The 25,469-nt window shown below is 36.3% G+C and overlaps 1 protein-coding gene across 1 annotated transcript in view; it reads right to left on the reverse strand.

The window, feature by feature from the left end:
• Nucleotides 1–25,469, reverse strand: part of DNAH7 (dynein axonemal heavy chain 7) — a 270,960-nt gene that overhangs the window by 153,357 nt on the left and 92,134 nt on the right. Inside the window, exons 25-34 of the mRNA XM_004378290.1 lie at nucleotides 22,364–22,532; nucleotides 20,187–20,289; nucleotides 19,939–20,066; nucleotides 13,530–13,742; nucleotides 10,034–10,132; nucleotides 8,405–8,653; nucleotides 6,681–6,830; nucleotides 5,801–5,983; nucleotides 2,951–3,127; nucleotides 190–321 (exon numbers count right to left, since the gene is read on the reverse strand). Coding sequence (XP_004378347.1) covers nucleotides 190–321; nucleotides 2,951–3,127; nucleotides 5,801–5,983; nucleotides 6,681–6,830; nucleotides 8,405–8,653; nucleotides 10,034–10,132; nucleotides 13,530–13,742; nucleotides 19,939–20,066; nucleotides 20,187–20,289; nucleotides 22,364–22,532 — 1,603 coding nt within the window. The remainder of the gene's footprint in view (nucleotides 1–189; nucleotides 322–2,950; nucleotides 3,128–5,800; nucleotides 5,984–6,680; nucleotides 6,831–8,404; nucleotides 8,654–10,033; nucleotides 10,133–13,529; nucleotides 13,743–19,938; nucleotides 20,067–20,186; nucleotides 20,290–22,363; nucleotides 22,533–25,469) is intronic.

The following is a 25,469-nucleotide window of genomic DNA, read 5'->3' on the forward strand; positions in this document are numbered from 1 at the left end:
ATGAGAAAGGGAAGAAAAAATTGAGCTTCCCCATCAGTACCTGGTATGTTGGGTCTAGCTTTTTTCTCACTGTTCAGCTACAACCCATTGCCCAGGCTCTAATTTTAGGTTCATTAATTAGGAAGCTTTGGAAAAAATTGTATGTGGATGCCTGTCTTATTGCAAGACACAAAGGGCAATGGACCTTACCTCAAGTAAAGAGTAAGTTTCTCGATCATTTCTATCTCTTACTTTGCCTTCATCAGCAAAATCATCCATAAAACAGTCTATTAGGTTCATTAAGGATCGTACTAAGTTTGTATCTGTAGTAGGAGATAATTCCTGAAAAATCAGAAAGAAAAGTCTATAATACAAATTACTTTAAATTAGGCACTCATTAAAATAGCATCAGCTAATATTTATTGAACTCATTTAATTCTAACAGTCATAGCATATATGAAAATGTATTATTATTATAATTCTAGTTTTATAGGTGGGAAAACTGAGGCATACGATAATTTCCTTGCCTAGAACATGGAAGCAGTGCATATCACATCTACGTAATCCATGCTCTTTAACCGCTCTTTTATATTGGGCCCCAAATTTTTTTAAAACCTTACCACTACATGTTTGGTTAATTTAATCACACAAAGACATAGATTCTGGGTTATACTAATTTTGTAAACCAAAACACTAAAAAAAAAAAAAATCTTTCAGAGAATAAAATTAATTTGCTTATTTAAAATGCTTCATAAATAAAAATGCAGCTTTGAACATACTAAAAGCTACAGCACTACTTAGTAAATGTACCCTCATGAAATACAGTGCCAAGTCTCAAGGCACACAGAAACATTGCTGGAGTGCTGTAAAAGTCACGCACTTTGCTTTTTGGAGTTTCCTCTGATACCTTACAAAGTAAATAAAATAACATGTATAGCTCCTAGAACTCTGTATCATAGAGCAAGGTCTCAATGAACATTCATTATCTTCCCGCCTGCTCTCCTTCAACCTTTAGGGTTGTATTGCTTCATGGTTAATATGCAAAAACCAATTCTCTGAAACTGGCTCTTAGAAGATCAGAAGCAGCTAACTTCAAACTGAGTCACAATCCCAGTAAAAGCAGGCAGAAATGACAGCTGAATTTCTTACTGATGTTTAACACTAAAATATAAATACTTTTTACTACACATAAGACAGTTACTTATCACTACATAATAAATAACAGGTGTTTTTAATTTCTTCAAGAGAACAAAAGAACATAGTACATTTTAGAAAAGCTTGTATTAAAAATGTTTTGTTTTCTGTTTTGCTATTAAAAGAATAAAATTCCAGTTATAGGGGCAAATTCATTTATTGGAATACCTACATTTTCTGACAATGCAAAAAACAAACAAAAACAAAAAACGTAGCTTTTTCTATGATAACCCTCAATTCATTTTGGTTAATTGTTTGTATAACATAATTATTTCATATCTACAATATACTTTCTTGGAAGATCAGTCTACACCCACTGTCTCGTCAATTTCTCTCATCTTCCTCCACCAACTGCTAGGAAATGCCCTTGTCTCTCCCCTAAAAGTGCTTATGCCAAGGTTCCCCCATGATCTTTTCAACTGCCAATCTGAGGGACATATATCTCAGTCCTTACCTCCTTTGACCTGACTTCTTAGTAGTTTCTGATAATACTACTTCCCTCTTAAAGGGTGGTACAAATTGTTAACATGTTCAGCTGATAACCAAAGGTTGGAGGTTTGAGTCTACTCAGAGATACCTCAGAAAAAAGGCCTGGAGATCTGCTTCTGAAAAATCAGCCACTGAACACCCTATGGAGCGCAGTTCTACTCTGACCCATGTGGGGATCACCCTGAGTTGGAATCAACTAGACAGCACCTTTTTCTTTCTCCTTCTTAAGATATACTCCTCTCCTCCCCCTCTCTTGTCCAAAATGCTGGTGCACTCTGGGATTCTGGCCTTTGCTCTCTTTTTTTTCCTCTGAATAATCTACACTAACATGGCTGTAAAGGCCAATTTCCAAATCTCTACCTTGAGCCAAACTTCTGTCTCAAGCTCTTCTACTATATATCTAATAACAGGAGAAATATCAATTGTATTTCCTAGATTTGTCCCAGAGCCAAAGTCACTCTAAGAGACCACTGAACAACATTCTCCCAAGCAGAAATTCAGCATGATTTCCATCTGGGGAAGGTTTAAGAGCCTCAGTGGAGTTCCATCAACTCTCAGACGCAGAAGATTTCCATTCATGTCATCACTTCTCTCCCTTCTACTGATCCCCCAGCCCTACCCCCAGGGGTCTTGAATTGAAAGAAAGAAAAATGGATTTCCCCACTTTAGGCTCTCTCTTGTCCTTCTACCAGCAAGGCTTCCCTCCCTGAATCCCAGTATTTTAGCTATCTACAGTAACCCCTTCACAATGAGACATACTCATGTTAAATACAGTGCTTTCCTCATTTAATATACCTAAAGCAGTGATATATGTTCCTCTTCTATTATTCACCATTCAGTTCTTTAGATGCCAAAAATGAGACTATTCAAAAATTATTTGTTTACTGATTATAGAAATATATATTTATTTTAGGAAATTTCGAAAAGGAAGAAAAGCATAAAAATGGACATTATAATCCAACAACTAATCAGAAACAAGAAATAACATTTTGGGGTATTTTCATCCAGACATAGGTATGTGGGCCTTGAGATATTTTATTCAGAGAAAAAGATGAGCACCTATAGCATTTTTTCAAATCCTAAAATGTTACATTTAAATTAGCTTTTGGAGAAAAATTATATAAATTAAAATCTATTTACTTCCATCAGACAAAAAGTTTTAATCAAACGAGTTAAGAATTTTAATATCTGGTAGCTGAAAATAAACATGTATATTAAAATTGATATATTTGGTTAATTTGAATTCTTCCATTCATTTTTTAAATCATAAAATTCTTATTCCTCTTACCTTTGTGTGCTTTCTAATAAATTCAACAGAAACAGGGACCATTCTGTCAAATAAGCCTACTATAAATTCCTTCTGAAGAGCATTGACCACAGCAGGTAAGAGATTTATCCAAGACAACATTAGCGGTCTCCAGCCTAACATGTGGGGCTCCATATAAATCATACCACATCTGGACACCTGGAAAAACAGTACAGGCATACCTTGTTTTATTGTACTTCATAGATATTGTATTCTTTACAAATTGAAGGTTTGTGGCAACCCTGCATCGAACAAGTCTATTGGCACCATTTTTCCAACAGTATGTGCTCACTTTGCGTCTCTGTGTCACATTTTGGTAATTCTCCCAATATTTCAAACTTTTTCATTATTATTATATCTGTTATGGTGATCTGCGATCAGTGATCTTTGATGTTATTATTGTAACTGTTTTGGGGCGTCACAAACCACGGCAATACAAGATGACAAACAACTTAATTGATAAATGTTGTGTGTGTTCTGACTGCTCCACCGACCAGCCATTCTCCCATCTCTTTCCCTCTCCTTGCGTCTCCCTATTCCCTGAGACACAACAATACTGAAATTAGGCTAATTAATAACCCCATGATGACCTCTAAGTGTTCAAGTGAAAGGAAGAGACGCACGTCTCTCACTTTAAATCAAAAGCTAGAAATGATTAAGCTTAGTAAGGAAGGCATGTCAAAAGCCGAGACAGGCCAAAAGCAAGACCTCTTGCACCAAACAGTTAGTCAAGCTGTGAATGCAAAGGAAATTAAAAGTGCTACTCTAGTTAACACACGAATGATAAGAAAGTGAAACAGCCTTATTGCTGATATGGAGAAAGTTTTAGTGGTCTGGATAGAAGATCAAACCAGCTACAACATTCCCGTAAGCCAAAGCCTAATCCAGAAAAAGGCCTTAACTCTCTTCAGTTTTATGAAGGCTGAGAGAGGTGAGGAAGCTGCAGAAGAAAAGTTTGAAGCTAGCAGAGGTTGGTTCATGAGGTTTAAGGAAAGAAGTCGTTTCATAACATCAAAGTGCAAGATGAAGCAGCAAGTGCTGATGTAGAAGCTGCAGCAAGTGATCCAGAAGATCTAGTTAAGATAACTGATGAAGGTGGCTACACTAAACAACAGATTTTCAATGTACACGAAACAACCTTCTATTGGAAGAAGATGCCATCTAGGACTTTCATAGCTAGAGAGGAGAAGTCAATTCTTGCCTTCAAAGGTTCAAAGGACAGGCTAATGCAGCTGGTGACTCTAAGTTGAAGCCAGTGCTCATTTACCGTTCGGAAAATCCTAGGGCCCTTACGAATTATGCTAAATCTACTCTGTCTGTGCTCTATAAATGGAAGAATAAAGCCTGGATGACAGCACATCTGTTTACAACATGGTTTACTGAATATTTTAAGTCCACTGTTGAGACCTACTGCTCAGAAAAAAAGATTCCTTTATAATATTACTGCTCATTGACAATGTACCTGGTCACCCAAAAGCTCTGATGGAGATGTACAAGGAGATTAATGTTGTTTTCATGTCCAACACCCATTCTGTAGCCCATGAATCAAGGAGTAATTTCAACTTTCAAGTCTTATTGTTTAAGAAATACATTTCCTAAGGCTATAGCTGCCATAGACAGTGATTCCTCTGATGGATCTGGGCAAAGTAAACCTTCTGGAAAGGATTCACCATTCTAGATGCCATTAAGAACATTCGTGATTCACGGGAGGAGGCAAAAATATCAACAATAAAAGGAGCTTGGAAGAAGCTGATTCCAACCCTCAAGGATGACTTTGAGGAGTTCAAGACTTCAGTGGAGGAAGTAATTGCAAATGTAGTGGAAACAGCAAGAGAACTATAATTAGAAGTGGAGCCTGAACATGTGACTGAATTGCTACAATCTCATGATAAAACTTTCACGGATGAGCCAAGAAAGTGGTTTCTTGAGATGGAATCTACTTCTGGTGAAGATGCTGTGAACATTGTTGAAATGACAAGGAAGGATTTAGAATATTACATAAACTTAGTTGATATAGCAGCAGCAAGGCTTGAGAGGATAGACTTCAATTCTGAAAGAAGTTGTACTATGGGTAAAATGCTATCAAATAACATCGCATGCTACAGAGAAATCTTCCCTGAAAGGAAGAGTCAATGGATGCAACAAACTTCATTGTTATCTTATTTTAAGAAATTGCCATAGCCACCCAAACCTTCAGCAAGCACCGCCCTGATTAGTCAGCAGCCATCAACATCAAGACAAGACCCTCCACTAGCAAAAAGATCATAATCCGCTAAAGGCTCAGATGATGGTTAGTATTTTTTTATCAATAAAGTATTTTTTAATTAAGGTATGTACATTATTTTAGACATACTATTGCACACCTAACAGGCTACAATATAGTGTGAACGTAACTTTCATATGCACTGGGAAACCAAAAAAGTTTGTGTGACCACTTATTGTGATATTTGCTTTATTGCAGTGGTCTGGAACTGAACTTGCAATATCTCCGAGGTATGCCTGTAATTGTTTACCATCAAGGCTTATGAAAAAAATATGACTTGGTACATCTGCTGCTTAAAACCTTCAGAAAACTCTTGGGAAATAAAAGAGCCTACTTTTAATATAATATTATGTTCTAAATTTGTGTGTATGATCTACCAAATGGTCACAGTCAAAGTGAAAAACATTTCTGACTCTTAAAGTTGTCAATATATCAACAGATGTATCAGTTCTCTAAGAATCACTAGTAAAGGAAATTCTACTAATTATCATTTGAAGTCAAAGTTTCTAAGTAAATAAACACACTTATAACATTTTACAATTTATAAGATGTCCAAATTGGCAACTTACCGTGGCAGGAGAAGCAACTTCTAAATCCATTGGTTCAAAAATGAGATTCATCTGAGGTGACATTTGAATAATCTCCCCACTCATCAGACATAGCTTTTTGTTGTCATCCAGGACAGTGTTCATATTCTCAATCCATACTGCATCTACTGGTCCATCAAAAATTAACCACTTTCTATCTGGAGACTAGTTTATGTATATAGTGAATAAAAAAGCAAATATGTAATAGGAATAATGTAGGAAACAGTTCAATAATAATATTTCAAAATTAAAAAATACAGCTCCTAAAAATTAATTTCACCATGAAAATGTAAGGCAACCTCTGGATAAAGTATAGATGTATATACTGTCCCTCAAGAAGGTTATCTATGCATAAACATGACATAAATATAACACCTTTCCTTAAAGGTTAATCTTTTTCAATGTATCTAAATATGTAATATAGGTTAAACTAATATAAGTAAAACAAATACAATTGCTGAGGAAAACAGAATTTCCTTTTGGTTTATCTGATTCTATGTAACATTGTGTACATTTGACCTACACACATCTCTCTCAAATTGAACTGTCTATGGTAGTATAAGACATGAAAATCGATACAACATTAACACTTCCACAGTGATATAATAAATATCATCATATTCCTCCTGCCCTTCGTCTGTACACCTCCAAAGCAAAGGTGCTTGTTAACATGGTCTTTGGCATCTTTATTGGTGTTGGCAATGTTCTTCACAGAAACACCAGTAGACTGTCCAGTAAGGTGTTTTAAATAAATATCTTTATAAATATAAATCATTCAAGTGACTGAACTGAAAAAAATCAGAAGTTAGTCAGAAGGAAATATAATGTTTTTTAGAATGCATGCAAAAATGTTAGTACTTACGGTTGAAGAAGCAAACGCTCTAAAACTGACAGCAAGGATCCCATCAGACCATTCGTGGGATACTAAATCAAACTGTCCATATAGTTGACCCATGGTGATAGACTTAGGATTTAAAACAGTAATCTGAACTTTGTTTTCTTCCATTAGCCCCTGAAAGAAAAAAAAATCACTTATTTTTATATACAATAAATTGAATTCCTTCCAACACTGCCTTCCATTCTCCCCATTCCCAGAGCTTAAGAAACAAGCTAGCAAACTGAAGAAATGATATGGGCATAATAATACTGTATATTGCTTTCTTCTCTGTGCCCAGGAAGGGAATAACAATGTATCTTCCTAAATTCAGAAGTATTGCAAAGTTCTATCAGCCTCTTAACCAGGATAAAGTTGTTGCCACCAAAGAAAGGTTTTACCCCAAAGGCAGCAAGACTAGTCTAAAGCTACAGCTTGCATGCACTGGCTAAGGAAGCCTGTCCCTTTTATCTTGTTACAGTGTCATTATTAGAATTTCCAGGTAACAAACCCTTTTGGACTTTAAAACAGGACAAAAGCACATGTTCATATCTTCATCTTTATTAATCTTTGAGTGGCACCTTCTTTGGTTCTTTTAAAGACTTGTTTGTCTTACAATCAAAAAACCGAAACACAAACAAAAAAATGAAGAATCACAGGATGACAGGAAGGCAAGGCAGGAAGACAGAGAAAGAAAGGGGGAGAGGGAGAGAAAGAAAAGGAAGAGAAGGGAGATAAAAGGAAGATAAGGAAAAGGAAGAGAAGGAAAGGGAAAAGAAAGGAAACAGCAGCATAGAAATGGAAAAGCAGAAGACATAGATGACAGAAATAAGAAGCATATCTGTTTGTATGATGATAAATATAAATGAGTTTAAATTCTCCCATGAAAAGACAAAGACCATTAACTAGAGAAAATAAGAGTCAAACTATTTGTTCTCTATAAAAGGAAAATGATAGATCAAATTGGGCAGCAAATTACTGAATTTAAGGAAGTGATCACCTCCACACACATGAAACAAATATAGAGATCCCAGGGCTTAGGCAAAAGAGGGCAAGACTACAGATGAAGCTGAAACAGCCCTCAGGAAAAAATAAAATAGGAAAAAAGTGGCAAATAAGGAGAAAGGTTTTCTGTGGGAATAAAAAATGGAATGAAGCGTATCAAGGTGTTTGTTTTCAATAAGAATTCTGGAATGATTCAGTACTTGAAAATATGTGAAGTATTTAATTTTCAAATAAACATCAAATAATACATAGTGGAAAAAAAGGTAAATGACAATGACAACCGAAGTTACAAATAAAGACATGGACAAATATATACACAGGAAAAAAGTAGGGGATGCAATATTGAAATTATACAGTGAATCCAAGGCAAACAAGTAAATAATTTTGTACTGGTTGAAGGGTAGCCTCCACAACGAAGATATAATAATTATAAACCCTATATAGGCTATAAAAATTGAAATATATGAAGCAAAACCTATTAGAAATACAAGGAGAGGTAGACAGAAACACAATATTAGTTGAATTTAAACAGCCCCCTGACTTTAGGATATCAAAGTAAGCCAAAACAATGTGATATGTGAATAAGAATTTTGAATAATACAGTTGAAATCGACTCAATAGCACACAATATGGTCTTATATTCTTTCCTGCATACAACTAGTTATAAATACACTAATGCATTAATAATAGTAATAGTGTTGACTTACCTTTTCACATATATCATTTAGTGCTCCAGCTAAGACACGATATGCACAGGTCTTTCCTCCAAATGGTTCTCCAACAATCATAAAACCATGCCGCACAATCATCATTTCATATATTTGAAGAATCTTCTCAGAAAAGAATTTGGTCAACTGCAAATTCATGGAGTCACAATTGTCTTTGATAGCTGCCAGCAAATCATTGTAATCTGGCTTAGGTAATTTCACCCCAGGAAACAAATCAGAAGTAATTCCCTGATAATAGATGATTTGGGGGGTTATATAAATATATATATATATACACACACACACACACACACACAAACATGATAAAATTTCTCTCATGTACTGTAATGTAATGTAATCAATCAGCTGAGGTGACACCACTTCTGAGTTATAAAAAGACCAGAACAGACACAGGCACACACACATAGGGAAAGAGACAGGAGGCATGAGGATTATCTACAAGCAAAGGAATGCCAAGGATTACTGGCAGACACCAGACACTGGGAGAGAGGCTCACAGAAGGAACAGGCAAGGCTGAGACCCTGATTGGACTTTTAGCCTCCAGAACTGTGAGAGAATTAACTTCTATTCTTTAATGCCAACCACTTGTGGTATTTGTGTTACAGTAGCACTAGGTAACTAAGACACTGCTCAGTAAATGTTCACTGAATGAATACACAACTGCACAAGAACACATCTACTAGGGTAGATTTCCACTTTCTGAGAATAAAGACAGATTTACTCCTGGAAAATCTATACAGTGCACTACTACCAAGGCAATTGAGGACAAACTTTAGTAAAAAAATGTGAACCCTTTCCTTGTTGATTTGCATTAAGGAATACCAGGGAAAGCCCCTTTCAGAATGATGAAACCTGGTTCCTAGGGATAGCTTATAACACTGAGCACTACAGGGGAAGCGTCACTTCTCCACTTCCCCATGACAGCCATATATTTTCCGTCTTTACACAATGAAAGCTACCTGTACTCCATGTTAGCACAAGTTAGTGCAACATCTAACATTGGCAGAAGCTCACTGCCCTCTTGATTTCTTCTACCTGAGATGGAGAAGTAGAAGAGAATGGCAACAAATAATATTATGGAAGTTTTAGTCATTATTCTAACACTTCCTCTCAAATAGTATTACTCTAATACTGAATCTTATTAAGCTTAATTCTTATCTTAACTTATCCTGAAAAACAATTCCATAAAAGCCATCATATTCATTGAAAGAAATTGAGCTTATTTCTTTTATTTCTTCAATCATTAATTCAGCAAACACCACATCTGTTCTGTTCTAGGGAATCATTAGTGTGTTAGACAAATTACATTCCTTCCCAGAGCCTACATTCTGATGGAATAAAAGCAAACATATTTTGTAACTTTTGTGTGTGCATTATGAGGTTAAAAAAATTACTATTAAAAACTCCAAGTTGTTAGAAGTCACCCAAAGCAAAAAAGCTATTTAAACACACGTCAAATAAAACATGGAATGATCTATGTTTCTCTGTATCATGTCATTGTTTTATACAGTGGAAGTTTCTCATATGGAGCTTTGAAAACTTGGACGTTTCATAAATACATTATTATAAAAGTTTTGATACAGTGTAGCAATAAATAAATGTTCTTACCTCAAAGAGTGGTAAATCATGGGACAAAAATTTTGGGAGATTTACATCAATAATAGACCTAAGCAGCAAAATTTCTTCATTTTCATTTGGGTATTTCAGCTAAAAGAAAATATACTCATGATCATGTTTGCATCTGCTAAGCGTACCCCCCTGCACACACATGTATGCACACACACACGTACACACACACACTCAGGCCCCACAGGCAACTTGAATGCAAAAAATGTCACTCTTATTTCTTTTCATTTTCTTGGAATGTTATTAATTTTAGAAACTGACATTTACACTTGCTGAATTTTCTACTAGTTTATTATAAAAACTGACGTTGAACTAACCATTCACAGACGCACTACACACAGAAGTTTAGCCGTGTATTCAATATAGTTTGGGAGTTGTTATTGCCTATATATTGGGTAGAAGCTTGCTTGTCCTCTGTACTCAAGATCAGTAGTGGATTGGCTAATTGAAAACAATCATAGAAGTGAGTAATCTTCTGGTCTCATGGCAAACAAAGGCTGCTTCCTCTGCCACGAGACCAGAACTGGATGGTACCTGGCTACCATTACTAAACGTTTTAGTCAAAGATTCTATAGAAGAATACTGATCAAAAGGGAGAAAATGCAGAACAGAATTTCAAATGCTCATGGAATCTAGACTTTCTGGAGTTGTGGAAGATGGATGAACCTCTGAAACTACTGCCCTAAGATAATCTTTAAACCTTATACCAAAAATATCCTCTGAAGTCTTCTTAAAATCAAACAATAGGTTAGCTTAATTAGTAAAGAATGTCTACTTTCAGCATTGTGCTCTTTTAAGAACTATCTATATGGGATCAAACTGACAACAGCAACTCAAAAGATTAGACAGAAAATTTAGGGGGCAGTGATTTTATGTTAATGAGGGAGGAACAATTCAGAAAAGGAGGGTAAGGGTGACTGCACAACTTCAAGAATGTAATTAATGCCACTGAGTTGTACATGCAAAAACTGTTGAACTGGTGTATGTTCTGCTGTCTACATTCTCAACAACAAAAAATAAATGATAAAAATGTAATCATTTTTTAAATGATGCATTTAAATTTAAAACATATAAATGCTTACTCATTTGCCAATATTTTGAAGTCAAAGCCTTTTCTCTGACTGTAGAGTTACACACAGTTTTTCTTGCAAAAACTACATCAATAAATGTACCATTTACTCTGTCCAGTTTTATTCTGTTCTTTTTTTTTTAAGCGGAAAACGCTCTTAAAGGATACTTGTAAGACATTCTAAGTGTAGCAGCCTTCTAAATTTTTTCAGTCTTTCACATTGGTCTCATCCACACCTAATTCAAATTCAGTATTTTAGCATTTCACCTTTACTGAATCTTTCTAAAATAATGAACTTAGTTTACATAGAAACAAAACTCTTCTTATTTTCACACCTATATATCATCAGTTTACACCAAATTTAATTAAATGACATGTTAATAGTAACATGTCCAACTGACTTCAAAAAGGTTTGGGAACAAATAAGCTGACTCTGGGTAAGGAATACAGCTCAAGTGACAGAAGTCGAAATGAGAGGGTAAAGCAGCACCATGCCTGCTGGGTGGGAGTTCAGCAGGTTGGGTGTGTTACATCAGCAGGTTCTACAGAGAGACTGGAGAGTGCTGGTTAACATGCTAGGTAAGTTAAGTAGGGGTGCTTTAAGAAAATTGTATTAAATTCCAAAGCACCTGTGGTATACCTAAGATTTACTAAAAATGTGACTGAACTATAAACTTGTTGCACATATCCATAATCTAACCAAAAAAGCCACTGCTGTCAAGTTGATTCTGACTCATAGCAACCCTGTAGGACAGAGTAGAGCTGCCCCATAACAGGGTTCACATAAATAACATAAATCTGAAGTCAGAATTATTTCCCTCAACTTTAATACTTTACTCAACATCTTACTCCAAAGTTTTGTTTCCTATGACATGCATTTAATTTTCCAGAACCTTCTTCCTTTTCTCTAGAGTCTTTCTGCCTAATAAATTCCATGTTCCTGTTTGACCGGCTTAACCTTACAAGGCCAGTGATGCCTGACAGTCAAGTTCGACCATCTCTGAATCTCCAAAGCTCCCACTGCCAAAGCTAGTCCTCCTCATCTGCTAACCACCTAAATTGTGACTTGTCAGAAGTATGTTTTATTATTTGAGAGGCTATTATTTTAAAGCAGACGTCTAAATTGTTTTTTGATATAAAAGAAACAAATTTCAAAATATACAGGCCAAAACGGTCAACAATTCTAAATTAGCTTTTGACAAAGAATGATAGGGTTCATTTGCAGGATTCATTTGCTGCATAAACTCTAATAGATCAATTTCATAGCCAAGATTTCAGTGATGACATACACTAGGACAATGCATTATCTTTTCCATTATCTGACCACAGTATAATCCTGACATGCCAGGTTAATACAAATTGTTGTGTCTACTTGCTTTTGTTTACTGAAAAAAGCAATGACTTGAAGTTATGTTAGGCTAATGTGAAACAGAATATCATCACTATATATCAGAATTCTTGATAACATTATTAGAGAAGATAAAAATGCATGCCATTGTTCTTAATCATGTAGGATATGTTTTAGAATATATCTTTTACAAATCATAAGCATGAAAATTTTACAAGTTCACACTCTGGTACATTTTGATGTTAACTATAAGCTTATCTTTCTTTCAAAAATAACTAAGTAATGTACAGTTATATTTCATGATTCCACAAAATAATTCCAATTAAAAGTTAATCAAGTCTAAAAGTATTTGGGTTTTTCATCTATATGGTTATGATAAACGAGCCCTGGTGGCACAGTGGTTAAAGTACTTGGCTGCTAACTAAAAGGTTTGAACCCACCAACTGCTCTGTGGGAGAAAGATGTTACAGTCTGCTTCCATAAAGATTACAAACTCGGAAACCCTCTGGGGCAGTTCTACCATGTCCTATAGGGTCACTATGAGTCAGAATCCAATCAATGGTAGTGGTTTTATTTTTTTTAAAAAATGGTTATGATTAACACCATTTTAAAGTTCAAACATTATTACTGCAAATCTATTACTGTTAGTCAACAGTTTGTTGTCATTGTACAGTTAGATTAAGTGACAATATATAGGGTCTTCTGAATATATTTATTAACCATATATTATTTCCTTTAAAGCTATACATGTACCCGTAGACTGAAAGTCCTTAAAATGTTTCTCTGCAGCAAGAAATTTTATTCTTTCACAGTACCTAGTTTCATATATTCAAAATTACAGAACAGAACTCAAATCACTAAGAATAACATGTCTGTTTTTTCAAATCAACATAAATTTCCTTCTTTACATGTGCAAAATAATCAATTATTTTTTTCATGCAATTATTGATTTTTTTTTTCAGTCAGTGTTGAAATCAATCAGTTACTTGGTTTGTGAAGACACTTAGTCCTGGGATTTACAAATGGAAAATTCAGGTATAAGAAACACTTGAGTTCGTTACCTTTAGATTCCCAGCAGCGGTAAGCACTGACTTCACAGCTCTCATTCCATAATCATAGTGATGTTGAGATGACAACTGCTCTGAACACAAGCGATACGTAGCCACGATTTTTACCGACAGTGGTCGAGCAGTAACAAACCCACAGGAGTACAGGACTATCTCGGCAATCATGGCATAGTCAGGCACCATCATTGCTACTGTCCGGAAGAGAGCCTATTGTCACACAGAAAAGGTGCTTTTAAAAAGACCATCTGAAAGATAACTCTGTCCTTTATTTGTTAACATGTTACAACTTTAAAGCTTTTCTGCAAAAATATTAAATTACAATGTTCAAAACATTGAGCTAAAAGGAAAAATTGGCTTTCTGTTGTTGATATATAACAAATGTATCATTAAATTTTTGTATAAGTTTTTTCCTTAAATCATGGTTTAAGAACACCTTCAAATTTCTATCACACTTAGATCTTTGGTGAATTATTAATTCATCACAGGGTTAAGTATCAGTTACTTCATATTCTTCATAAGAGGCAACATGATACAGGGAAAAGAAACTCAGTCTGCTAGAATGCCTACAAGCCAGGCTTCTTAACTGGGGCTGGTGAGGAAGTGTGTTAGGAGACTGAATTTCAAGTGTTGCTCCCTTTCAGATTGTATAATTTTGGCTAATCAGGTAACCCTTAATAACAAGGTTATGTTAAATGATACATTTTGAGATATTCTTAACCTTTGACTGTGTAGTCACTATGTCAGTCTTTCAACAAGCATAGTAAAGGAAAGAAAAATGAAAAATAAGTTATGGGCAATCATCAGAAATATATCAATTTTCATCCAAAACTATAAAGATCATGGAAGAAAAAAAGAGGGTCAGTGCTAGGGGCTCTAATATATGGCATAAACAGGATACAAACCATAACTAATAATACACAAACACCAGAAGACAAGCTAGATAACTGGGAACTTTTAAAATATAAACACTTATGCTCATCAAAAGACTTCACCAAAACAGTAAAAAGAGAACCCACAGACCGGGAAAAAATTTTTGGCTATAACACAGCTGACAAAGGTCTAATCTCTAAAATCTATAGGAGAATCCAACACCTCTACCAACAAAAAGACAAATAATCCAATTAAAAAAATGGGCAAAGGATATGAGAAGACAGTTCACCAAAGAAGACATTCAGGCGGCTAACAGACAAATGAAGAAATGTTCCTAATCACTAGCCATCAGAGAAATGTAAATCAAAACTACAATGAGATACCAACTCACCCCAACATTACTGGCACAAATCAAAAAAACAGAAAATAACAAATGCTGGAGAGGCGGTAGGGGGATTGGAACTCTTATGCACTGCTGGGGGGAATGCAAAATGGTACAACCATTTTGGAAAACTATATGGCGCTTCCTTAAAAGGCTAGAAATAGAAATACCCTATGATACAGCAATCTCACTCCCAGGAATATATCCTAGAGAAATAAAGAGTTATCACACAAATAGACATATGCACACTCATATTCATTACAGCATTATTCACAACAGCAAAAGATGGAAACAACCTAAGTGCCCATCAACAGATGATTGGATAAATAAACTATAGTAGATACACACAATGGCATACTACACAACAATAAAGAACAATGATGAATCTTTGAAACGTCTCACAACATGGATGAATCTGGAGGGCATTATGCTGAGTGAAATAAGTCGATCACAAAAGGACAAATACTGTAGGAGACAGTATTATATTATAAAAACTCCTGAAAAGGTTTACACACCGAAAGAAACAATCTCTGGTGGTGATGAGGGAGGGGAAGAGTGAGGAGACAAAAACACTAACTAGACAATAAATAAGTGGTAACTTTGGTTAAGGGTAAGACGGTACACAACACCAGAGAAGTGAGCACAACTTGACCAAGGCAAAGTCATAGAAGCTTCAGAGACAAATCCAAACTTCCTGAGGGACCAAATTACTGGGCTGAGGGTTGGGGACCATGGTCTCGGAAGACATCTAGCTCAACTAGACTAACATAGTTTATAAAGAAAATGTTCTACATCCTACTTTGATAAGTAGCACCTGGGGTCTTAAAAGCTTGTGAGCAGCCATCTAAGATATGTCAACTTATCCCACCCTGTCTGGAGCAAGGGAGAATGAAGAAAACCAAAGACACAAGGGAAAGATTAGTCCAAAGGACTAATGGAACACAACTACCACAGCCTCCACTGACTGAGTCCAGCACAACTAGATGGTACCCAGCTACCACCACTGACTGCTCTGACAGGGATCACAACAGAGGGTCCCAGACAGAGCAGGAGAATAATGTAAAACAAAATTCAAACTCACAAAAAAAGACCAGACTTACTGGTCTGACGGAGACTGGAGAAACCCCAAGAGTATGGCCCCTGGACACCCTTTTAACTCAGTGCTGAAGTCATTCCTAATGTTCACCCTTCAGCCAAAGATTAGACAGGCCTATAAAACAACAATAACACACATAGTTCAACCATGTATAGGAGACTAAATGGGCACATCAGCCCAAAAGCAAAGACGAGAAGGCAGGAAGGGACAGGAAAGCTGGATGAATGGAAATGGGGAAGCTGAGGTTGAGAAGGGGAGTGTGTTGACACATTGCAGGGTTGGCAACGAATGTCACAAAACAATATGTGTATTATTGTTTAAGGAGAAACTGATTTGCACTATAAACCTTCACAATAAAAAATATTAATAAAGTACAATAAAATAATAAATAGAAAATAGACATAACTAAAAAAAAAGCCCATCAATTTTCCAGATTGTAAAGATGGTTCTTTTCTTATGGTATTTTCAATACTGTGGGGCAAATATACCTCATGTGATGGTAAAAAAATAGAAAATTCAGTAGATTTTAAAGAAGTAAACTAGAAAATTTGGGTATAGAATATTAGTATGGGTCAGGACTGACTTCAATGGCTCATGTATTAAAATATGACTTTCTTGTATTGATTATAAGAAGGAAAATAATAATATTCTAGAAATAAAGAAATCCCTAGAGAGAATGGCAATCATATTCAGGTAGTTTACAAAGACCTCTGGGAATTAGCTGAATTACCCAAAACAGAAGGCAGATAGAAAATATGAACATCATGCTTAAGTGATCTGTTATGAGTCTTCCAAGTTAAGAACAAAGAAAAGATTTGCATCAAGCAAGATCCTTCTGATATTATGTTAATTACTAGCTGGAGGCCTTATTACTGCTATTTTATCAACAAGGTTCCCATTAAAAAAAGAATAAAATGTTTTTAAAAAACAGCATGAGCAAACAAGTTGGAAGAGAGGAGGCTTAAGCAAGTGTTCTACATACTTCAGGAAAAAAGAATACAAGAGAATTACTATATGGACGGTACCTCTTTAAGGGTAGGTTCTCAGCTACTATTTTTTGAATGAATAAAAGGGAGAATGATTGAACGAACAAATCAGTCAGTCAGTCAGTGGTTAGGTTGGGGTGATACAGCCTTTCTACAATAGTACAGCTTTCTACAATAGTACAGTTTGGAGACAGCATCTAGTACTGTGTGCTGTAGGTTCCCTCTAAACACCCCAGGTATTTCAAGAACTCCTCTTCACATTCTCTCAGAACTATTAGCAATATGGCTGTGGAACTCCTGGAAACAGACAAGTTAGTGGCCAGGGGAACAAAAACAGTGAGATAAAGACGTTTCAGGAGGCTATTGTGATATTCCATTTATTTGGAGTCTTCCACCAAAGATTTAACATTACTACTTCTTTAGACCTAAGCTGTTCTGGTGGTGGATGTTCTAATCCAGTGGTTTGCAAACATGCTGATATGTGACAGTCCAATTTTAGGTGTGTCAGAAATAATTTGTTACTAATGGCAGGAAATTTGGATAATATAATAATTTAGTTAATTTTTAAATTAAATCAGATTCTAGTTTAATCAATGAAATACTTTCTCCAGCGTGAGAAAAAGGGACTATAGATCCAGGTAACACGCCAAGAATTGAATAAATTCCAGTACACACGAAATCAGTGTGACCATTACCCTTCATGTTCATCTCAGCAGAAATGAATGATTAAGAATAATTGCTCTACTGCTTCTGGTGAAAGAAGGGTGGTATATAAGGAACTATTTGTACTTCCTGAAACATGCTTCCAAAGGACTGCATATGGGTGTAATAAAAATAAATTCAAGCTATAACTTCTTACCATTCCTTTCTAAGGGACTGGATATAGAGTCCTAAATATTGCAACCTATTTAGGAATGAGTTAGGTTTTAGTTGAATGAAATGGAGGATTCAGGACCTACTTTGCTTTTTTCCTCTATACTGTTAGTTAGTTGCTGTAGAGTTAATACTACTAGGGCTTTCATGCTATATAGTCTCTGGACAGGTATGTAACAGGTATGTTATTGGCTTTGTGACATTAGGATATCTAGAATGTCTATTTTGCCATAGCTTTTCACATTTAATTATTCTGTAACAATTATTTAGTATTGATTCTTCGGAATCATTTCTCCTTAAAGCATAGCTTCTCTACAGTGGAGATGTGTTTAAGTAATTGCTCTACTATGCAGGTTTAACCTAGGTGCAACAGGATGTCAAAATGGGACTTCTTTCCTGGTATGATACATACCCACTACCAAAATGAGTTTGACCTGCCCAATATGCAGAATTTACCAAGGAAATAAAGACACAATTCTTGAGCCTTCTCATCTAATTGTAGATCATAACATATTTGAAAGGAAGGAAGGAGGAAGAATTTGTGAACAGATTTTATCTGTTTGAAGAGAGCTGTTGTTATGCTGTGAGTCCCCACATTCCTACTCCCTGCCCCCAAGTTCAGTGAGAGCTTGGTAGGTATTTGCACATTTGGAGGGATATGGATTACTGCCTAACTCATGTCTAAGAAAGTTCCAGTGACCTGAGCAGGAGGATCAATGTGGCGTTCATTCCCGATGAGGCCAATAGGGACAAAGGCTGCATGTAATACGCACAACAGTGAATGAGAGAGCCAAGTCCTGCTCAAGATAACCCCCTAGCAGAGTGAGCGCTCCCCAACAGTGCGAGTCTATATGGAGTGGACCACCAGAGGTCCAGGCAGAGAGGAAGGAGTGGCAACTGGAGAAACAGAAACTATTACTCAAGTCTCAGGAGTGATAGGCAAGGAGACCCAGCAGAGGGGCCCCTGAAGAATCCATGGACATGTGCATGACAGAAAGATTCAGCTATAAACCTCTGCCAGGCCCAGGGGCTTCATCCAGAAGGTATCATGAACTATAGAGGTTAAAGGATGAGTCAGGCAGAAAAAAAGGTGGTTTAAAGAACACACAAGAGAGAGCAAAAACAGCATTTTGCAAAGGTATAAAATGTTCAGGGCTAATGAGGTGCAGTGTGAGAGAAAGATGTAGAGAAAGGGCAGGACAAAAAAGACTTGAGTCCTAAGGCTCATGGATCATGCTCTGAAATTTGAACTTTATTTGGTAGGCAAAAAGGAACTCAGCAGTTTTCTAAGTTTGGAAATTATATGATTAGATTACTTTCGATATACAGTAACACTGGTAGCATTGTAGTAAGGAATTCATTATAGTGCATTTCAGTGGGGAAGAGATTGGTGACAATGGCTTGTTGCAACAAGACACATAAGAGAAAATGAGGGAGCCGAGCTGTGGCTGTGGGACTTATAAGCAGTAGGAACTGGAAGACTTTTTGTGAAACAACACTCCCAGGCTTTGGGACTAGCTGAATCACCGGGTGAAGATATAGACTTCAAGAATGACTCTGAAGACTGATAACAACATTCTCTAGGTTCCAGTAGGCTTCTATTTTAGGAGTAAATAACTCTGAAGCAGACTCTTACATACATCAATGGGAAAATTTCATGAGTTTTGCTCATTTAAAAATATAGTCCAGCTCTTAAAACTTTAGGTGGTGATAATAAAGCCATTTTCATTTCAGGCTAAGACATGTTTTCAGAATTGTTAGGTATTTCCAGATATACTTGAAATGCTTAGGATTGTTTATAAAGATGGGAAATCCTCATGGTATAATATTAACTTCAAAAAAAAGAAACCCAGAATACACAATTGTTTAACATTGTAAAAGAAGCATTTAAAATTTTGGGGAAATAATAATAGTAAGCAGTAGAATGGGGACCTTTTGAGTATTTTTCTGTATTTAAAATTTTCTATAATTAGCACTATTTTTAAAATATACATTTTGGAAACTGCATCTTGTGTGCGTATTTATTTTGTAAAGGTACTCAAAGCTTTAAACTTTTTTTCTATAACAATTTTCTAAAATATTATGTCTGAAAGCAAATATTGTGCATAAAATTCAAGGATAGTATGTTCTTTCTTTTTATGTACTAACATTTAAATTATGGAAAGGAAACAGATGCTATAATTAACCATTCCATACCTTCAGATTATCTGGCAGTTCTGATCGCCCAGCATACCCAGGGTTCATTGTTATAAAGACAGCGCACGTGGGGTCAAGTTTTAGTTCAGTTCCTTCAAACACTAGTATGTCAGAACCTGCATTGATACCTGTGGGTAATCGACAAAGAAATGACTTGGCAATACCACATATAAATGTGACTTGTGTCATTCATTACCTGCCATATTTCTCCTATTTTCACATAATGCAAAGACAGACTAGTTCATTACCTCTTTGGATAGTAAGAATTTGTTGAGCAACCACAGAAAGGACTTCCAAATCAATTCTATTAAACTCATCAAAGCAAGCCCAGGCTCCACAAGATAACAGTCCCTGGGAGAAAAGAGTAATGAAATTTTTCAATTTTATCTGATTGAATATTGCAATGAAATGTTGCATTTCCACCTGATCTTTTCAAGGATTTAATATCCTTTCAAGGAAATTGCTTATTCACCTTATCTTTAAAGACAGCTTATTTTTTCATTACCAATTCATTATTCCACATGAATAAAGGGTTTTAGCAACTGAAAAATGTTTCAATTGTTATTTTTATTTTCTATATATCTTTTGGCATGTACACCTGTAATTTCAAAGCCTTTCTTAATTTACAAGTTCATTTTACTTGCTTTTTCCATGTGCACTCTATAGAATGGGTTGTAATAATCCTATAATTAAAATTACGTCTGTTGCCAACGAGACTGTCACATGGTCTGATGTCCTTAAAAGCCAACTAATATAGTTTAAGGACCAAGTTTGCAATCCTAATTCATAGCTACCGCACAAATATGCACCATCTGATCATAAGGAGAAAGGAAAATAAAGCATAAGTAGCTCAGTCCAAATTCAGATTTACTTTTTAAAAAAATCAAACAACTCAACAAATATTTACTGAACATATATTTTATAGATGTGTCTGTGTGTCTTTTGTGTGTGTGTTTCAGTGACTACTTTGTATATATCTTTATGCAAGGAAACTAAGACTACATCATGCAAACTCTTAAGTAATTAACCCGAATAACCCAAAGCCACACAGCTAATAGTGGCTGAGCTCAGATTTGTACACAGTTCATTCTAATGAACTACACTGGATTGAACAGGAACTCCATGCAAATCAAACCACAGTATATTTTCATTATTTAGAGAAGAATCTATGACTTTTATCTCTAAAGCATGCTATAATAAAAGGATCCAAAATTACAGGCAACAGAATGCTTGGAAGTCACATATGCAAAGAGTTACACAGATTGTGAGATTCTTGACAGCACAAACCATGCCTTTTTAAATTTTGTATCCCTCGTTGTTTAACAGAATCCTAACTCAAATTATCTACATAATTAATAAAGACTTATCGATAAGGTAAATGTAACATGTAAGCACTTGAAACTAAATAAAAGAATTAAGAATGTCATTATATAGATTCAAAAATCGAGTAATATACACCTCACGTTTCTTTAAACATTTCAGAATATATGGCTATTCAAATTATATTTAGAATCTTAAATCATCATTACAACAAGGTTGTGTATTAAAGAAGGTGAACTAAAATGTTAAGTGGTTATCCAAATGTTTTCTTGATATTGTTTTCATTAGTTTGACTGTTTTTTGTTTTTAATTTATTCTGAATGTTTCAGCATTATAGTCTTTGTTAACCCAAAATCTGTTATAAAATGACCACTCCATGTTTCAGTCTGGAACAGCCTACTCTACAGGATGTGGTCTGTATACTCTTTTTTTGTTTTTAATAGTGCTTTTTTCTGAAGAAAATTTGGATATCTAAAGATTACAGAATCTTTAAAATGCACTTTAAAGTTATAGAAAACCATACAATCAAATTTAAAAAACCCATAATCCAAAATGGATTATTTTGTGTTCAAATGTACCACCTAATATTTTAAAGAATAATAAGCTGTAGCAACAAGGTGCTAAAATAACCAGAAGTTCTGACTCATAAAAACAAAAACAATTAAACAAACAGGGATTTCAAGGTTACACAAAAAAATTGTTAATTAGAATTTATCTAAAAAAGTAAATTACTGAATTATAATAACTTATTAATAACAAGATTTACAGGTTAAATAAGTCTTTAGATTTCTACAGTCTTTACATGATGTACTAGCTCTCAAATTTTATCTGCCCCAATGCATTTAAGGGACACCACTATTCCTATCAGTAAGAGTGATCCACAATAGCAGGGACTGACAACCGGAGGGATAGGTAAAACTCCTCCCCCAAAAAGGTTTCGATACAACCCCACTCACCTTGAGAATTACTGACATAGCACTTTAATTTTTACCTGTAGATAAGCTACATTAAGTATTTTACTTGTAGTCAATTACGTCTCATCTATAAATAACTTTCCTCTCCGATCAGTTATTCTATTGTAGAGATATGAGGAGTTAATTCAAACCTTAAAGAATTTTCCTAAAGCCAGATAATCCAATCCATCAGAGCAGTTGAAAACAACACATTGTTTGGCGACAGCTTTTGCTAAGTCTTTGGTAGTTTCAGTCTTCCCAGTGCCAGCTGGACCTTCAGGCGCTCCTCCAAGGTGCAGGTGAAGCGCTCCAAATAATGTTCTGAAATATAAGAAATAAACAATCTTTGTAAAATAATGTAGTTTTTTTCTATACACACACACAAAAAGAGAGAAAGTTGAAACAGAATGAAATTTGCTACCTCTTCTTTAATATAAACCCTGGTGGCATAGTGGTTGAGAACTATGGCTGCTAACCAAAAGGTCGGAAGTTCGAATCCACCAGGCGCTGCTTGGAAACCCCATGGAGCAGTTCTATTCTGTCCTATAGGGTCACTATGAGTCAGAATCAATTCGACGGCAACAGGTCTTTAACTGGAGCCCTGGTAGCACAGTGGTTAAGAGCTCAGCTACTAATCAAAAGCTCAGCAGTTCAAATCCACCAGCCACTTCTTGGAAACCCTATGGGGCAGTTCTACTCTGTTCTATAGGGTCGCTATGAGTCGGAATTGACTCAACAGCAACGGGTCTTCTTTAACTACTTTTTTCTTCACCACCACCTCAGAAAATCTTTGATAGTGCATTAATTCATCTGTTATTATATTTACTTAGAATAGCTATTTCTATGACAATCACAACAAATTCACTTTTGAAATTCAGTGCAGACTTCCAGTCAATTTGGAGATGTGGGCTGACCCTAAACAACCCAGTCCTAATATTGCAATGGTATACAAATGCTACATAAAATAAAACAAATAATAACTTTTAGAGTACCTGGACATTTTTGATAGATGGAAAGGGGAATCACCAATAAAAATGGAACTCAAAGCTGGAGAAATAATTAGGTGCTAAAGTTACAGAGGTTAATATTGTTTTAAGATCTAGATATAAACACAAGTGTATTTATGCCCACATCAAAACTAGAAAATGAGGGAGGCAGGGCCAAGATGGCAGAGTAGTCAGATGCTTCCCGTGGAACATCTTACAACAAAGACCCCAAAAAAACAAGTGAATCGATTATATATGACAATTTAGGAGCCCCGAACATCAAAGGCAAAGTTGAGGAACAGGACTGAGTGGCAGGGGGAAGGAGAGACGGTTCAGAAGCAGTGAGGAGTTGCCAAACCTGAGCCAGCAAGAGCCTGAGCCCTTCAGGCCTGATAAGCTCAGGGGTGAGTGGTGAGCAAGGCAAGCAGCCGTGCTCGGGAAGCATATTCCGCACCGGGAGAGACCCAGCACCAGAGAGTCTACTCGGCCACCCAGAACCAGTGAGAAGCAGCCCTCAGCTGGTGGAAGATAAATAATTGCGTCCGGCCTACCACGTGTATCGAAAACACCCTCCTTAGGGAAAAACTTCCCTCCCATTTACCTCCCCACTCCCTGCTCTAGCACTGGGTCCCAGACCAGCTTTAGCAATTGCCAAGTCCCCTGGGCTAGAAGTAGGATCCGTCACACACCCTGAGCCATTCTCCCCGCCTTAGAGAGTGAACAAATCAACAAATGGGGAAAAAAAAACCTGCTGGCTTCCCTAAGCCAGGAATTCAGGGTAGGCACAGCTCCTTTGCCTAGGCACAGGCATAAGGGATCCATGGACTTTGAGTGCCTTTTCCCCTGCATAGACTTGTGTGGGACCATTTGAACAGCATAGGCCCTCATTACCACAGTACAACAGGGTATATACCTGAAGTCTAATTTCAACTGTTTCAGTTGTTAAGTGGCAGGTTCGTGACATTTGACAGTGCTCTGCCATTCAGCAGGGTCTTTACCTACCCACATCAGGGGCCTGAGGACTGGTGGCTCCACCCATGCCACCTAGCCATCTGCGATAGGGGCCCATGAATAAGAGGTGCCCCCCAGTCCTTACAGCCAACAGCATTGGGTGCTCATAACGCAGCTGCAAAACCCACCCACCTACGTGCTCTACGGAACAGGAATACATCTTTTTGGACACTAGGGGGCGGCTGTCAGCCCCATTCCTTGCTCTGACTGTGTCCCTCTGCTGCAGCAAGATGCATTTGCCTACACTAATCACCCATCCATGTCTAGGACTGTAGGTGAGAGTCAACACCACACACTTGGTGGCTATCTACCTGGGCACCTGAACTGAATCCATACAGGGGGAGTGGGTGGACGCCTGAGCTCACACACATAGTAATAGATCTAACCACCTGGTGACAGGACATTAGAGCTTCAAAGGTGCCAATAATCAAACTAGCTCATATGATCAGCCTATTTGGGCATATCAAAACAAAACAAGAAGCTAGGACATGGTAAGCAAACATGAAACAAATAATAACTTACTGATGGCTCGGAGACAACAGTCAAAATCAAATCACATAAAGAGGCAGTCCATGATGGCTTCAGCAAGCTCCCAAAATAAAGAATCTAGAAATTTTCCAGAGGAGGAAAACTTCTTGGAATTACTGGAGGCAGAATACAAAAGATTAATATACAGAACTCTTCAAGATATTAGGAAGGAAATTCATCAACATGCAGAACACACAACAGAGGAAATTAAAAAGATTAGAGAAGATCATAATGACAAATTTAATAGGCTGTAAGAATCCATAGAGAGACAGCAATCAGAAATCCAGAAGATTAACAATAAAATGTCAGAATTAGAGAACTCAATAGAAAGTCACAGGAGCAGAACTGAGGCAATGGAAGTCAGAATTAGTGAGACTGAAGATAAAGCACATGACACCAACTTATGTGAGGAAAAACCAGATAAAAGGATTTAAAAAAATGAAGAAACCCTATGAATTATGTGGGATTCTATCAAGACGAATAATCTACAAGTGATTGGAGTACCAGAACAGGAGGGATAATAGAAAATACAGAGAGAATTGTTGAAGATTTGTTGGCAGAAAACTTCCCTGATATTGTGAAAGATGATAAGACATCTATCCAAGATGCTCATCAAACCCCACATAAGGTAGATCTCAAAAGAAAGTCACCAAGACATATTATAATCAAACTTGCCAAAACCAAAGATAAAGAGAGAATTTTAAGAGTGGTTAGGGATAAATGAAAAGTCATC

Source organism: Trichechus manatus, unplaced genomic scaffold (genome assembly GCF_000243295.1).
Source record: "Trichechus manatus latirostris isolate Lorelei unplaced genomic scaffold, TriManLat1.0 scaffold00056, whole genome shotgun sequence".
NCBI classification, from domain to species: domain Eukaryota; kingdom Metazoa; phylum Chordata; class Mammalia; order Sirenia; family Trichechidae; genus Trichechus; species Trichechus manatus.